At 42.8% G+C, this 16812-nt stretch overlaps 1 protein-coding gene across 11 annotated transcripts in view; it reads left to right on the forward strand.

Moving 5' to 3' along the window:
* The window catches only part of sox6 (SRY-box transcription factor 6), a 724678-nt gene that overhangs the window by 129645 nt on the left and 578221 nt on the right, over nt 1–16812 (forward strand). For 2 of the 11 annotated variants that reach the window (XM_041197599.1, XM_041197598.1), the window contains exon 2: nt 16526–16620. The exons of the other annotated variants lie outside the window; for them this stretch is intronic. In XM_041197599.1, coding sequence (XP_041053533.1) covers nt 16589–16620 — 32 coding nt within the window. In that variant the 5' untranslated portion in view covers nt 16526–16588. The remainder of the gene's footprint in view (nt 1–16525; nt 16621–16812) is intronic. 11 annotated transcript variants of the gene reach the window in all.

Below are 16812 nucleotides of genomic sequence, written 5' to 3' on the forward strand. Positions count from 1 at the left end.
GTTACTAGGTTGTAGTTGGTGATGTTTTCAGTCAACTAAGAAGTGCTTCACCAAGAGGTGGGGCTGTCGTCAGTTTGTCGTGTGTGGAGTGCGTTCCACTAGGCACCATGGGATTTTGGGCAAGTGCTTGGGGTTTTTTGAGGTCTTGTGTCAATGGGAGTGCTTTGTTACTTGTCAGCCGGTGGTGTTCTTTGAGGAGGATGTTTTCTCTATGGACATCGGGAGGTTCAATATGTGCTAGCACAGGAAACCACTCAAGCTATCCAGCTCTGTGGCTGACCACTCACCCACGACCCAGTGCCAAAATACCTTGGCATCACTCTTGACCATACAATGACCTACCAGCAACACCTCCCAGGTGGTGAGCTAGACACTCTGATTAAAACTACCTATTTTTTGTGCTGAACCCATTTTGAGCTGCGTTAATAAAACTGCATTGGGTTACCACTTCTTGATGTATCAAGAAATATTATTAATGAGAAATCTAAAAAAAAATTACCTGCAAAAATTCTATTGAATTGTGCTGGTTTATGGCAGATTTTACATTTGACAATATGCAAATGCAGTTATACAGAGACTTGAGCGCAAAATCCACTTTGCAATTTTGAGCGTGATTTGTATCCAAATGGCTCATCGTGCCCAAAGCAGAAAGTCTTGGTCATCATATAAGGCAAAGTTAGTCAGAAGCACACTATATAGCAATCTAAACATAATTTACAAGTCCCCATCCAACAATGAATTAAACCACTTTGATCTTTGGATCAAAAGGCTCTGTCTGCTCTTCAAGTAAAAATGCAACAAGCAATTCAAAAATTCATGACTAAAAGGAGAAGGGAAGAAATGCAGAGGGAAAGAAAGGAAGAAATAAATTTTTGCACTTAAATTTTAATGTAAGTGAGAGGAAGAGTGAAATGCAGAGCAACCCTCTTTGCCTCATTTTCCCACTGCCACAGGAGATGGAGACTTTCAGTCATACAGGGTTATATAGAAATCTTATTTCTTGTTTTTGGAAAGTTACTAAATATGACAGAAGAGAGTACAAGCTCTTTTACAAAAACAAAATACTGCATATACTGGAAATCTGAAATAAAAACAAAATGCTGGGAATAATTAACAGGTCATGCAGGCAGCATCTGTAGAGAGAGAAACAGAGTTTAGGTTTTACACTGAGGCAGTGGCCCCTTCCCCACTGGCTTAAAAGTAGGGACCCACTGCCTCCATGTGACCAGGCACCCCGAGCTAATTTAATGGTCATCAGACCATTAATTCAGAGTACAGGGCAAATATGTTCCCGTCAAGACAAAATGGGGGACCAAGTCCGGAAAACCCTGGATATCAAGGGACATAAAGGTTAGAATTAAGGAAAAAAGAGAAGCTTATGGCAGCTACCGAGGGTTCAATATGGCTGAGTCACTAGAGGAGTATAAAAAGTGAAGGGGGAGCTTAAAAAGGAAATTAGGAAACCAAGAAAGTGAATGAGAAAGTATTGGTGGGTAGAATAAAGGAAAACCCAAAGGGTTTTTTAAATATATAAAGAGCAAGATAATAACTAGGGAAAGAGTAGGGCCAATTAGGGACCATAGAGCTAATCTGTGTGTTGACCCTAAAGACATGGGTACAGTCCTCAATGAATACTTTGCGTCGATCTTCACAATGGAAAAGAACGTCACAGGATGAGACATCAGGATGGAGGACTGTGAAATATTAGACGCAATTAACATAGAGAGAGAGGAGGTACTAGTGGGTTTAGCAGCCTTAAAAGTAGATAAATCTGCAGACCTGGATGAGATGTATCGCAGGCTGTCAAGGGAGGCAAGGGAAGAGATATCAGGGGGTCTGGCAGTAATTTTCAAATCCTCTCTGACCGCAGCTTAGGTGCCAGAGAACTGAATAAATACTTTGCATCGGTCTTCACGGTAGAAGACACTAAAGCATTCTAATACTAAATAATCAAAGGGCAAAAGAGGGGGAGGAAATTAATACAACAACTATCACTAGATAAAAAGTACTAGGGAAACTAATGGGGCTAAAGACCGATAAGTCCCCTGGAACTGATGGGTTATATCCTGGGATATTAAAGGAAGTAGCTACAGAGATAGAATCATAGAGGTCTACAGCACAGAAAAACGTCCTTCAGCCCATCAAGTCTGTGCCAGTCAAACATGTACCTAACTATTCTAATCCCATTTTCCAGCACTAGGCCCATAGCCTTGTATGCCATGGCATCACAAGTGCACATCCAAATACTTCTTAAATGTTATGAGGGTTTCTGCCTCTACCACCCTTTCAGGCAGTGAGTTCCAGATTCCCACCACCCTCTGGGTGAAAAAGTTCTTCCTCACATCCCCTCTAGACCTCCTGCCCCTTACCTTAAATTTATGCCCCCTGGTTATTGATCCCTCCACCAAGCGGAAAAGTTCCTTCCTGTCTACCCTATCTATGCCCCTCATAATTTTATACACCTCAATCATGTTCCCCCCTCAATCTCCTCTGCTCCAGGGAAAATAACCCCAGTCTATCCAATCTCTCCTCATAACTAAAACTCTCCAGCCCAGGTGACATCCTGGTAAATCTCCTCTGCACTCTCTCTAGTGCAATCACATCCTCCCTATAATGCGGATTCCAGAACTGTACGCAATACTCTAGCTGTGGCCTAACCAGCGTTTTATACAGTTCCAGCATAATCTCCCTGCTCTTATATTCAATGCCTCGGCTAATAAAGGCAAGTATCCCATATGCCTTCATAACCACCTTATCTACCTTAAGGGACCAGTGGACATGTACACCAAGGTCCCTCTGATCCTAGGTTCTTCCCAGGGTTCTACCATTCATCATGTATTCCCATGCCTTGTTTGTCCTGCCCAAGTGCATCACCTCACACTTATCTGGATTAAATTCCATTTGCCACTGATCAGCCCATCTGACCAGCCTGTTTATATCCTCCTGTAATCTAAGGCTATCCTCCTCACTATTTACCACCCCACCAATCTTCGTGTCATCCACAAACTTACTGATCAACTCTCCTATGTTAAAATCTAAATCGTTTATATATACCACAAACAGCAAGGGATCCAACACCGATCCCTGTGGAACCCCACTGGACACAGGCCTCCAGTCACAAAAACACCCCTTGCCGATCACCCTGTGCTTCCTGCCACTCAGCCAATTCTGGATCCAACTTGCCAAATTGCCTTGGACCTCATGGGCTCTTACCTTCGTTATCAGTTTCCAATGCAGGACCTTACTAAAAGCCTTGCTGAAGTCCAAGTAGACTACGTCAAATGCAATGCCCTCATCTACACACCTGGTCACCTCTTCGAAAAATTCAATCAAATTGGTCAGACATGACCTCCCCTTAACAAAACCATGCTGACTGTCCTTGATTAATCCTTGCCTCTCCAAGTGTAGATTAATTGTATCCCTCAGAATTGCTTCCAATAGTTTCCCCACCCCTGAGGTTAGATTGACTGGCCTGTAGTTCCATGGTTTATCCCTTCCTCCCTTCTTGAATAATGGTACTACATTGGCTGTCCTCCAGTCCTCTGGCACCTCGCCTTTGTCCAGAGAGGTATTGAAAATTATTGCCAGCGCCCCTGCTATCTCTTCCCTTGCCTCACTCAACAGCCTGGGATATATTTCATCCGGGCCTGGAGATTTAACTACTTGTAAGCCTGCCAAACCACTTAGAACCTCCTCCCTTTCTATGCGAATTTCTTTAATTATATCACAGTCCTTCTGCCTGATTTCCATACCCACGTCATCCCTCTCACTTGTGAACACCGACGTAAAGTATTCATTTAGAACCCTACCTATGCCTTTCAGCTCCACACACAAATTACCACTATGGTTCTTAATGGGCCCTACTCTTTCCCTAGTTATCCTCTTACTCTTAATGTGCTTGTAAAACAACTTTGGATTTTCCTTTGTTCTACCTGCCAATGTTTTTTCATGCCCCCTTTTTGCTCTCCTAATTTCCTTTTTAAGTTCCCCCCTACACATTCTCTACTCCTCCAGGGCTTCTGCTGTTTTGAGCCCTCAGTATCTGCCATGCCTCCCTTTTTCTCTTTATCCAATCCATCTAGGGTTCCCTGGATTTGTTGGTCCCACAATTTGTCTTTACTGGAATATGTCGGCCCTATACTCTCCCTATTTCCTTCTTAAATGAGTCCCACTGCTCTGATGCAGATTTACCTAAAAGTAGCTGCCCCCAATCCACTCTGACCAAATCATATCTGATCTTATTAAAATCGTCCTTCCTCCAATTTAGAACTCTGCTTTCTGGCCCATCCTTATCCTTTTCCATAACAACCTTGAATCTAGTGGAGTTATGATCACTATCTGCAAAATATTCCCCCACTGATAACTCTACCACTTTCCTGGCTTCATTCCCTCAAATTAAGTCCAGGATCGCTCCCTCTCTTGTAGGACCTTCTACGTACTGGCTGAAAAAGCTTTCCTAGATACATTTTAAGAATTCCGCTCCCTCTAAACCTATCACACTATGACTAACCTAGTTAATGTTGGGGAAGTTGAAATCCCCACTATTATGACCCTATTATTTTTACACTTCTCTGAAATTTGCCTACACATCTGCTCTTCTATTTCTCTCTGACTATTTGGGGGCCTATTGTACACTCCCAGCAATGTGATTGCTTCTTTTTTGTTTTTCAGTTCTAACCACATGGCTTCATTTGAGAAGCCTTCTAAGATGCTATCCCTCCTTACTGCTGTAATTGATTCCTTGATCAATATTGCGATACCCCCTCCTTTTTTAACTCTTTCTCTGTCTCGCCTGAAGATCCTATATCCTGGAATATTGAGCTGCCAATCCTGTCCCTCTCTCAACCATGTCTCTGTGACAGCAATGACATCATACATCCATGTGTTAATTTGTGCCCTCAACTCATCTGACTTATTTGTCAGACTCCTTGCATTAAAATAAATACCATCCAACTTTGTCAAACTCCCCTGTGCCTTAACTGGCCTGTAATTTCTATGTCTTCCAGACTCACTTGCTCTCTCTTCTAATTTTTCTGTGCATCTCTCCCTGCTGACCCTCCTGTCAGGATCCCACTCCCTTGCCAAGTTACTTTAAACCCTCCCCAACAGCACTAGCAAACATCCCCACAAGGATATTGGTTCCATTCCGGTTCAGGTGCAACCTGTCTGCCTTGTACAGGTCCCACTGCCCCCAGAAACGGTCCCAATGTCCCAGAAATCTAAAGCTCTCCCTCCTGCACCATCTCTCCAGCCACGCATTCATCTGGACTAACCTCCTATTTCTATACTCAATAACGCGTGGCACCAGAAGTAATCCAGAGATTACTATCCTTGAGGTCCTGTTTTTTAATCTGTTTCCTAGCTCCCAAAATTATGCTTGCAGGACCTCATCCCTCTTTCTACCTAAGGCGTTGGTACCAATATATACCATACAAAGGGGAACCAGTAGATGTAATATATTTGGATTTCCAAAAGGCGTTCAATAAGGTCCCACACGTAAGGCTACTTAATAAGATAAGAGCCCATGGTATTGGGGGTAGTATATTAGCATGGATAGAGGATTGGCTAACTAATAGAAGACGGAGAGTTGGAATAAGGGGGGCATTTTCAGGATGGCAACCTGTAACTAGTGGAGTGTCACAGGGATCAGTGCTTGGGCCTTAATTATTTACAATATATATTAATGACTTAGATGAGGGAAATGAATGTACTATCACCAAATTTGAGGATGATACAAAAATAGGTGGAAAGGCAAGTGGTGAGGATGACACAAAGAGTCTACAGAGGGATATAGACAGGTTAAGTGAGTGGGCAAAAACTTGGCAGATGGAATATAATGTGGGACAATGTGAGGTTATGCGCTTTGGCAGGAAGAATAGAGGAGCTGAATACTATTTAAATGGAGAAAGACCGCAGAAGGTCGCAGCACAGAGGGAGTCCTTGTGCATAAATCCCAAAAAGCTAACATACAAGTTCAACAGGTAATAGGGAAAGCAAATGGAATGTTGGCCTTTCAAAGGGAATGGAGTATAAAAATAGGGAAGTGTTGCTAAAACTATACAAGGCACTAGTTAAACCACGCCTAGAAAACTGTTAACAGTTTTGGCCCGCTTATCTAAGGAAAGCTATAATGGCATTGGAGGCAGTCCAGAGAAGGTTCGCTGGGTTGATTCTGGATATGGAGGGATTTTCTTATGAGGAGAGGTTGAGTAAGTTGGGCCTGTACTCATTGGAGTTTAGAAGAATGAGAGGCGACCTTATTGAAACATATAAGATTTTTAAGGGTCTTGACAGTGTAGACGCTGAGAGCTTATTTCCCCTTGTGGGAGAGTCTAGAACCAGAGTTTAATCTCAGAGTAAAGGGTGGCCCATTTAAAACAGAGATGAGGAGGAATTTTTTCTCTCAGAGGGTAATTAATCTGTGGAGTTCTTTACCGCAGAGGGCTGTAGAAGCTGGGTCGTTAAGTATATTCAAGGCAGAGACAGATGGATTTTTGATCAGTAAGGGAATCAAGGGTTATGGGGAAAAGGCAGGAAAGTGTTGATGATTATCAGATCAGCCATGATCTCATTGAATGGCAGTGCAGATTAGATGGGCTGAATGGCCTACTTCTGCCCCTACGTCTTATGGTCTCATGGAGGACTGCTAAACCATTACTAATAAGGGGAGGAAGGGATACACCATAAATTACAGGCCAGTTAGTCTAACCTCGGTGGTGGGGAATTACTAGAAAGAATTCTGAGAGACAGAATATATCTGCACTTGGAGAGACATGGATTAGCCAGGGGTAGTCAGTATGGATTTGTTAAGGGAAGGTCATGTTTGACAAATTTGATTGAATTTTTTGAGGAGATAACCAGGACTGTCAATGAGGGTAATACATTTGATGTGGCTTACATGGACTTTAGCAAGGCTTTTCATAAGGTCCCTCATGGCAGACTGGTCAAGAAAGTAAGAGCCCATGAGATCCAAGGGAAAGTGGTATGTTGGATCCAAAATTGGCTGAGTGGCAGGAAGCAGAGTGTGATGGTAGAGGCATGTTTCTGTAACTGGAAGCCTGTTTCCAGTGGGGTTCTGCAGGACTCGGTACTGGTGCCCATGCTGTTTGTGTGCACTTAAATGATTTGGATTTAAATGTAGGGGGTATGCTCAAGAAGTTCGCGGATTACATGAAAATTGGTAGGGTGGTAAATAGTGAGGAGAATAGCCGTAAACTTCAGGAGGACATCCATGGACTGGTCAAGTGGGCAGAGCAGTGGCAAATGGAATTCAACCCGGAAAAGTGTGAGGTAATGCACTTGGGGAGGGCTAACAAAGCAAGGGATTACACTATGAATGGTAGGACCCTGGAAAGTACTGAAGATCAAAGGGACCTTGGTGTGCATATCCACAGATCTCTGAAGGTAGCAGGGCAGTAGATAAGGTGGTTAAGAATGCATATGGGATACTTGCTTTTATTAGCCAAGGCATAGAATACAAGAGCAGGCAGGTTATGCTGGAACTGTATAAAATGCTGGTTAGACTACAACTGGAGTACTGAATTCAGTTCTGCTCATCACATTATAAGAATGATGTGATTGCACTGGAGAGGGTACAGAGGGGATTTACCAGCATGCTGCCTAAGCTGGAGGGTCTGAGCTAGGAGGAGAGATTGGATAGGCTGGGGTTGTTTTCCTTGGAGCAGCGAATGTTGAGAGGGGACCTGATAGAGGTGTGTAAGATTATGAGGGGGATAGATAGAGTGGATAGGAAGGTACTTTTTCCATTAGTAGAGGGATCAATAACCAGGGGGTCAGATTTAAGGTCAGAGGTAGAAGGCCAAGAGGGGAGTTGAGGAGAAATTTTTCACCCAAAGGGTGGTGGGAGTCCGGAACTCACTGCCTGAAAGGGTGGTTGAGTCTGAAACTCTCGTAACATTTAAGAAGCATTTGGATATTCACTTGCATTGCCATAGCCTCCAGGGCTATGGGCCAAGCACTGGAAAATGGGATTAGTGTAGTCAGACCTTTGTTGACCGATTTGGACATGATGGACTGAATGGCCTCCTTCTGTGCTGTAAACGTCTATGAGTCTATAATTGGATCAAGGCAAGACTTCTGTCCCATCTGAAAGTAAGTTCCACCTTCGAGAGCTGCCTGTCAGTTAGATGCTCAGCAGCGCTTTAGCTCCAGCAGTGCCATCAGTAGCAGTGATCACTGCTAAGACTGCACCACACAGAGGAGCCAGTTAGAAGGCAAATGGCGGTTTCACCAGGGTCAGTCTGGCTGGCCCCGGCGAGGGGTTGAGGACTGGGCTTAGGGGTAGTGGAGATAATGGGGAGACTACTGTGAAATACCTAAATGTTTCAGGTCAAGGACCTTTCTTCAGAACCAGGTGCATTGATCTGAACGTTAATACTATTTCTCTGTCCACAGATGTTGCCTGACCGGCTAACCATTTTCAGCATTTTCTGTTTTCACTTCAGTTTTCCAGCATCCACAGTATTATGCTTGAATATTTGTCTTTGTTATAGTGTCATTTTCCTATGAATGACCACTTTGAAGAAGTTCTGCTCTTCTCAAGATTCATGCTTGTCTCTTTTGTCTTGTTCCTCTTCCGTGTGCCAAAGAACTGCTTCCGTGTGCTACAAATAATGGGGAGTTCTCTGCCATTGTTCAAGCTTGGTCAGTGATAGTTGAATACTAAAGACCAAATACGCCCCAAACAGTAGCAGGAGCTGAACTTTAACCTTCCTCACTATACACAGGAATAACCTTCGAAAGATAATAGATGATATAAACTATATTGAACTGGGAAGAGTCATCCTATTAGTGATAGATGCCAGAAGAGCACATGGTCTGTATCAACATGGACAGCAGATTAGTTGCTTAAGCAGCACCAGTCTCCATGTGATGCACTGAATTGTGCAGAACTCTGTGATGTTCTTCTGTGTTATACTGAACTGCGCGTTGCTAATTTGGGTCTTAGACCAGAATAAGGAATTATATCTGTTAAAGCAGCAAATTATTTTGTTCACAAATTGATAAGTTCAATACTATCCCCAAACAAAGAGGTGCTACTGAAAGATAAATGGATATGTCCCATAGGTCCCAAATTCATTCCATGTAATTGTCCCTCTACTGAGTCAGGAGACATTGACCTTAATACAGTGCTTGACTTACTCCATTTTGCATTGTTACCAAAATTGTTTTTCCCTATCTCCACAACATTACCTCCTCTGCTCCTTTCTTTTATTGACCTTTTTTTAGTCATTCACGGGACGTGGGCTTCGCTGGCTGGGCCAGCATTTATCACCCATCCCTAATTGCCCTTGAGAAGGTGATAGTGAGCTGCCTTATTGAACTGCTGAAGTCCATATGGTGTAGGCACACCCAAAGTGCTATTAGGAAGGGAGTTCCAGGATTTTGACCCAGCGACAGTGAAGGTACGGCGATATATTTCCAAGTCAGGATGGTATATGGCTTGGAGGGAAATTGGCAGGTGGTGGTATTCCCATATACCTGCTGCCCTTGTCCTTCTAGATGTTAGTGGTAGTGGGTTTGGAAAGTGCTGTCAAAGGAACCTTGGTGAATTCCCGCAGTGCATCTTGTAGATGGTACACACTGACGCTACTGTGTGTCGGTGATGGAGGGAGTGAATGTTTGTGGATAGTGCCAATCAAGCAGGCTGCTTTGTCCTGGACAGTGTTAAGCTTCTTGAGTGTTGTGGGAGCTGCACTCATCCAGGCAAGTGGGGAGTATTCCATCACACTCCTGACTTGTGCCCTGTAGTTGGTGGACAGGCTTTGGGGAGTCAGGAGGTGAGTTACTCGTCACACGATTCCTAGCCCATGACCTGTTCTTGTAGCCACAGTATTTATATGGCTAGTCCAGTTCAGTTCCTGGTCAATGGTAACCCCCAGGATGTTGATAGTGGGGGATTCAGTGATAATAATGCCATTGAACATCAAGGGGTAATGGTTAGATTCTCTCTTGTTGTAGATGGTCATTGCCTTACACTAGTGTGGCGCGAATGTTACTTGCCACTTGTTAGCCAAGCCTGGATATTGTCCAGGTCTTGCTGCATTTGGACATGACTGCAGCTGAAATCAGCATCTATTCCTTCAGCACCTCAAGGCCTATGTTCTCTACAACCCTTCTAGCTGTAATCCTTGCCTGGACCTCATTCAGAGTGGACAGCCTATGTTACCTGCACAAAATCCCATACTCTCATCACCCTCATACTTTGTAGGCTTCACTGACTCACCTTGTCCCAGTGAGTTCTTGTTCTTTCTTTCACATTCCTCCTTTGCCTTGTTCCCACTAAATGTGGTGAATTCTATCCTCCGTCCCTGCATGGATACTTTAACTGCTGCAACACCTAGCTTTCCTTTGTCTGTCTCTCTCTGGTCCACCAATTCTTCAGCCAGTATATTTCTGTCCACTAGAAGTTCCTACCTAATTCCCCCCACCTTGCTTTCCTCTAATCCTACTTTTAGAAGTCCCTGGAAAATCTTTTTGGGATGGAATTGGTCTATGCCAGCAATGTGAAATGGGCCAGTAGCCCGCATTGTAGTTTACAGAATGATAACTCAGTCTCTTTTTGGAGACTCGTTTCCTTGTCTCACTGTCATTTTTATTTGGTTTGAAATTCAATGGAAAATGAAAACTGGTATAATGTATAATTGCCAATTTTCTATGAGCCCTTTCACGCTGTTGGGGTAGACTAACTTCACCCCCTCCATTTAACTCTGCCTTTGGCCCCCATGCTAACCATTTACTTTTCTTTTTCCTTCCTGTTTGATGCTTGCAGTTCTTTCCTCCTTATTGTAAAGCACTTTCAGACATTTCCAACACAATAGAAATGCAACTTTTTGTTGTACGGCAACAGGTCTTTAATTGTTGTACATACCTATTTCAGCAAGGCCTCTTAAGATGGTCAGTGATATTGATACCAAAGCTGCACCCAGTCAGTGTTTAAAACATGGATCTTATTCAGTGGCCCAGTTTGTAATGCCAGTGTGTCACTGAGACCTACAGACCATGAAGGTCTAGGTATCTTCAATTCTCTCTGCCCCCGTCTTGAAGGGACTGGCACATATTATTGTAAAATCACACAGGTATTGATGCATTTTGAGATCCACCACAACGACTATTCTTTAGGGCTGAGCTAGATGGACAATGGGGAAATTGCAGATAAACCTGATCATGTCCTAACCAAACATCCATTCATGCCTATTTTCCAATAGGTTACAGTAATTAGGAGCAGGAATTTTCCCCCTCCCTTGTTTAAAGTTAATTTTAACCTTCCCTTCTGCTACCCCAGCTGAAATCAGTAAATTCAACACCAAGAGCTTGTTTTGTACAGCTCAGTGACATATTAGCTGTGCAGTTGACAACCGAGTGAAAGCGGCTTCATATTTGAATACAACTTCCTCGCGAAAATACTTGGAATAAGCCTTTTTAGATTGTGTTGAAGAAGCTGCCAATTTAACAGATCGTCAGGATATTTTGAACTTTAGGCAGGACATTCAATGAAGTGGGATTCTTTTCCTTGCTATTAGGTTGAGGGAATGGTTAACAGCAAATAGAATTCTATCAGATCGATCCAAGAACTCTGCAATTTTCCTCATAAGGGCAGCATATTATCTGTAGTGCTGGATACCATATACTTCAGGTAAAGACAAGTAAATACAGTTGACAAAGTTCAGTTTAAATTCATCTTCATCGGAAAATGTCACAAAACATCCCTTCATCAAAAAAAAGACATTTTCTTTTAATAAGGCATAAAAATCCTATTACACTGTGCATAATCAATGAGAAATGTGATGAAAAGGGGCTTTGCGTCACTGTGTGGCTCTGATTATTTCAATATGTGATTTACTCTATAGAGTCAATGTTAAATACTTTTTTCCAGGACAGTGGCACTGGTTCAGTTTTTCATTAAAATCAGACCTTTTATTGTTTGTTTAAAAGACATGAAAGGGCTACATAATAATGTCATATGTCACATAGAGGCAGTTTCTATATAACACACACTTAAGCAACTAGTTTTACAGTTTTCATCAATTTAATACATCTATTAACCTTTGTGACATTTAGCTGAAAAGGCCATGCTTATCAGATAACTTTCCATCACAGTGGGAAAACCAAAAATCTTTTGGAACTGTTTGCTGAATTAACTGCACTGCACGAATCCCAGTGTATTTCTTTCACTGGTTTTATAGGAGGGGTCCTAAGTTTAGGTGTCTGACAATGCTGTAGCAGAGATTAACAGAATCTAAATGGCAAAACACATCAGTGCTCAAGTTGAGAGGAAAGACAAATAAAAACAAAAATCTACAAGTGCTTAAATCTGAAACAAAAAAAACACAGAAAATGCTGGAAACATACAGCAGGACAGTCAGCATCTGTGGAGTAAACACGATGTTTCAGGTGTAGACCTTCATCAGAACTGAAGGAGTGGATTTATTGCCCACCCCCTCATTGTACACATCTACAAAGGTGCACACACATACACATGCACGGTACACATGATCAAACACAGACAGATGCAAGTACACATACATTCACGCACACACATCCAAAGATTTGCATACTGCTTCCTCTCATTTTCAAGTGTTAACTGGTAAATGCACTTTCAGAATGGAAATTGGGAATTAACCAGTCCCTGGTCAGTGCTGGATTAACTGTACCCTTTGGGGTGGAAATCATTTCCGTGTCTTTGAGTTGCGAGGAGAAGAATGAGCCAAAGCTTTCCCCTCCTGCTTTTTACTTAGTGATTTCTGCAAGAAAGTGTATGTCAGTAATCTAATTTGTTCTTGGTTGTGTTGCCCCCCAGCAGAATAACCTGCTGACTTTAACTATCAAGTCTCATATATGAAGAATGAGCACTCAGGGAAGGTCCTAGGGACCATGGCTGGATTTTCATCCTCGAGGTGGGTAGCAGGAATTGGGAAAATTCCTGACTCAACCCACCTGCCTCAGGCGAAAATGCCCACAAAGATGGGATTTTCGTTGGGGGGTGGGGGAGTGGGGGTGCGGGCTGCAGTCCGGCCAGCCGAACCGACACGAGTAAGAATTTGGAGGCAGCCACAGGGGCTGTCGGGTACAGAAGTGGCCTGTTTAAAAGACCTGCCTCGGTGCTGTGGGACTTTGTCCAAGTTATAATAAAAACGGAAAGACCCTCCAGTCCTCACCCCTCATACCCCCTCAACCCCCACACATTCCCATGACCCATCCATGCCACTTCATGTCCCCATCCACCCTCATGGCTACTCATGTTGCTCATGCCCTCCATGCTCAGCTATGGCATTTCCATGCCCATTTACCCTCTATACACTGTATAGAAACAATGCACCCTATAGTGACAGTAGTATGTGTAAAAAAACCTTTAAAAGTCATTCATTGATGATTTTTCACTTTCTTAAAAAAAACCTTTTAACTACAGCCCAGTGAAAGTGTGTCATCCAAGCCCTTTAAAGTATTAATAATAGAAACTGCAAACATTTGAAACCTCTTTATCTTGTATAAATAAACATTGTGCAATTGACAGAGGAGATCAGAGTTGTCAATCAATCAGTGTTTTCCCTGGGGCATAGCTGTTTCAGCACTCTAATGGATGCATGGGATCTCAGCCAAGAATACATGATGGGGCTTGGCTGAGAGCCCAGAAATCCATTAGAGTACTGAAACAGCTATGCCCCAGGGAAAACATTGATTGATTGACAGCTCTGGCTCTCTGATCTGTGCTGTCAATTGCACATGTTTATTTATACAAGATAAAATTGTTTCAAGTGCTACAGTTTCTGTTATTGATACTTAGGGTCTGGATGATTGGCACTTTTATTGAGCTGTAGTAAAAAATAAGTTTTCTTAAGAAAGTGGAAGGTTATCAATGAGTGACAGCTTGTTAAAGGTTTTTTCACAAATTCTACTGTCACTATAGGTTTCAATAGTTCTATATAGTGAATAGTGGGTGAATGGGCATGGGAATGCCATAGCTTAGCATGGGGAAGGGGAAAAAGGGGCCAGAAGGGGTGGGTGGGGGGTATGCCTTAGCATGGGGAGGGGCATGAGAGACCGTTAGGGATTGTTTTGGGGAGCCATAGCGTTGTTTTGGGGAAAATATACCTTGACATGGGGCATGAGGAGGATCTTTTGAACTTGCCTTTCAAAAAGTTCCCTCATGCAGTGCTGTGATGCTGTGAACCTCAACTCTTTGAAAAACTGGCCTGACTCCATGAAATTTGAGGAGGATTAGGACATACCTATCTCTGCAATGGAACCGACCAAGTTGAGAGTGCAGGATGCAGGCTCGCGACCTGAACCAGCTTTGCACCTTTAAAAGGCACTCCTGAAAAATGAAAACCCCAGGCATAGTGTTGGGAATCCCATAATCGGCCCCCGGCTGCCATTGCTAAAGGGCTCCCAAGTCATCTCGACTTGGCAACAACGTTCCCATGTCCCAGCGTGTCTGTGATTTCAGGAGAAAAATGGGAGGAATTCGAATGATGGAATATAGATTGCCAGAGTACATGATGAATATAAAAATCACTATAATGGTTGCAAATTCAGAGGAAATTTATTTCTGAGCTTTGATAGCAAATCTTTGAACATAAATATCAGCCCCTAGAAAGAAATAAATCAGACTAACGGGTACTGTTTTATTGTGAATCCTAGGTAAAGGACTAAGGCTGGAAGTTCCAGCAGAGATAAAATAGATATGAACAACAACAACCTCAAAATGGCAAGGCTTCAACATGGAAAATGTCCCATGCCCCTTTATGAGGGAGGAGAATAAATAAATAATATTGAAAATGGGATGGATAATGAGCCAAGAAACCAGAGATAAATGAGGTGATCAAAAGTTTGTTTGAAAAGGCAGGCTTTGAGAAACTTTTTAAATAGTCATTTGGTAGTACAGAACTTGAGTATTGCTGAAAAAAGAGACGGAGTCTTGCACTCATCAGGATACTTCACAAGAATACCAATATGAGGGGAAAACAACAATTTATATTGTATGAGAAGAGAGTGCTGATTGGTTAGCAAGTGGACTCTGATTGGTAGAGGCATTGCCATGGAGAATGCACCAGTGATGGTGACTGACAGTTAACTGCCAAGCATTGTTTGAAATTTAAACCAGGCAGCTTGACCCTGATTCTTCAAGGCATTGCCCTGAGGAATGAGTCAGTGAATGACTGTCACTTATTTCGTTCAGCTGAAACAGACACAATTGTGTACATGTTCTTTCTGTCTGCAAAGAACAGGGACATGTGTATTAATATATGTAGCTTCCAGCACACACTACACTGCGAGCCTGACTGACGATCTTAATTTGGTTGTCAGCGTAATTCTTAGCTCACTGAGGATTATTTAGCAAATGTTGCCCAATCGTGGAATCACATCTAATGTTGGACGCTGTGTTTTGAGTTTTACAAGTATGGGCTGGTTGGGTACAGTCTGTACCTTGACCACTGCGAACAGCGGCTGGTCCATCAGTCTTTGGGATGTACAGCCTACATACCTAGCATCACACTGGCGCTGAAATTCATATGTCACATTACTCATTTATAAGATAGGCAGAATGTTTTTTGGCTTGACAACAGCACCCTGTTAGTGGTGAATACCACTCGTGTTGCAACTGTATAGTAGTGAAACATCTAGCTTGATCTGTTGCTCAAATTTTTGAGATATCTTGCCCTTCCAGGGTAATCTGAGGTAGACTGGGCAATTTTCAGGGCTAAAAGTGATAGCTTTGGGCCGGTTCATGAGTTTGCATGATATACAGAGCAAAATGATCTGATCAGGGTAGCCGTTATCCTGCAGGACGCCTTTGTTGTGTCCTTTGATGGTGAAATAAGTGTTGTTGTTTTCTCCTTATATTGGTATTCTTCAGAAGTGACCTATTGAGTGCAAGATGAAAAGCTTCAACATGTCTCTTTTTTCAGCAAAATTTTTTAAACATGGAAAGAAGAGAGGTGGAGGGATTTAGGGGGTGAGTTCCAAGATAGCGAGGCCAAAGTGCTGAATATTCTATTATCAGTGGTGGTGCCAACAGAGGATGGGGTTCTGAAAGGTTTGTATCAGAGGATTGAAGAGCCTTAGTGGTGATTTGGGTTGGTGAGGGTGGCGTTGGGTTAGTGCAAGGAGGGTGGGGTGTACAACTGATGGAGGTTGTAGAAATAAAGTGGGCTGTGGCTATGGAGGGATTTGAGATCAAAATGATGATTACAAAGACAATAGTCTTGATTTTAAGCTCCCACATCTGATGAGATAATTGAGGATTAAGTGATGGGTCAGTGGAGTTTAGGGTAGCACAGGATACAGGCAGTGAGCTTTGGACAAGTTGGAATTCATCACTAAACTCATTTCATCTCATTGCTGTTTGCAGGGCCTGGCTGTGTGCAACTTGGCTGCTACATTTCACAGCCGTAACTATATTTCAGAAAGAATTCTTTAGCTGTGAAGTGCTTTGGGACAGCCTGAGGGCTTAATAAACACCATACTCAATGCAAGTTCTTTTTTCTCTTTCTTTCTTATGGAGGGTGGAGAATTGAAGGTCAGCAAAGAGGACGTTGGAGAAATCGAGTCTAGAGGTGACCAAAGCATGGCTAAACTTCCCAACGGCAATGGCCTGAGGTAGGGGCAGAGAAGTATAAGTGGAATTGATGAAGGATAGATAATCTAAGAAATGGTGCTTGGATGATACCAGGCTTGGATTTTTCAAAACATGCCAATGGCGAAATGAAGGGAAAATTTAATAAGGTGAAGATTTTCACAGTTCTGATCTCCTGAGAAAGAATGAGTTGGAGTAGGTGATAGCATTATGAA

Source organism: Carcharodon carcharias, chromosome 10 (genome assembly GCF_017639515.1).
Source record: "Carcharodon carcharias isolate sCarCar2 chromosome 10, sCarCar2.pri, whole genome shotgun sequence".
NCBI lineage: Eukaryota > Metazoa > Chordata > Chondrichthyes > Lamniformes > Lamnidae > Carcharodon > Carcharodon carcharias.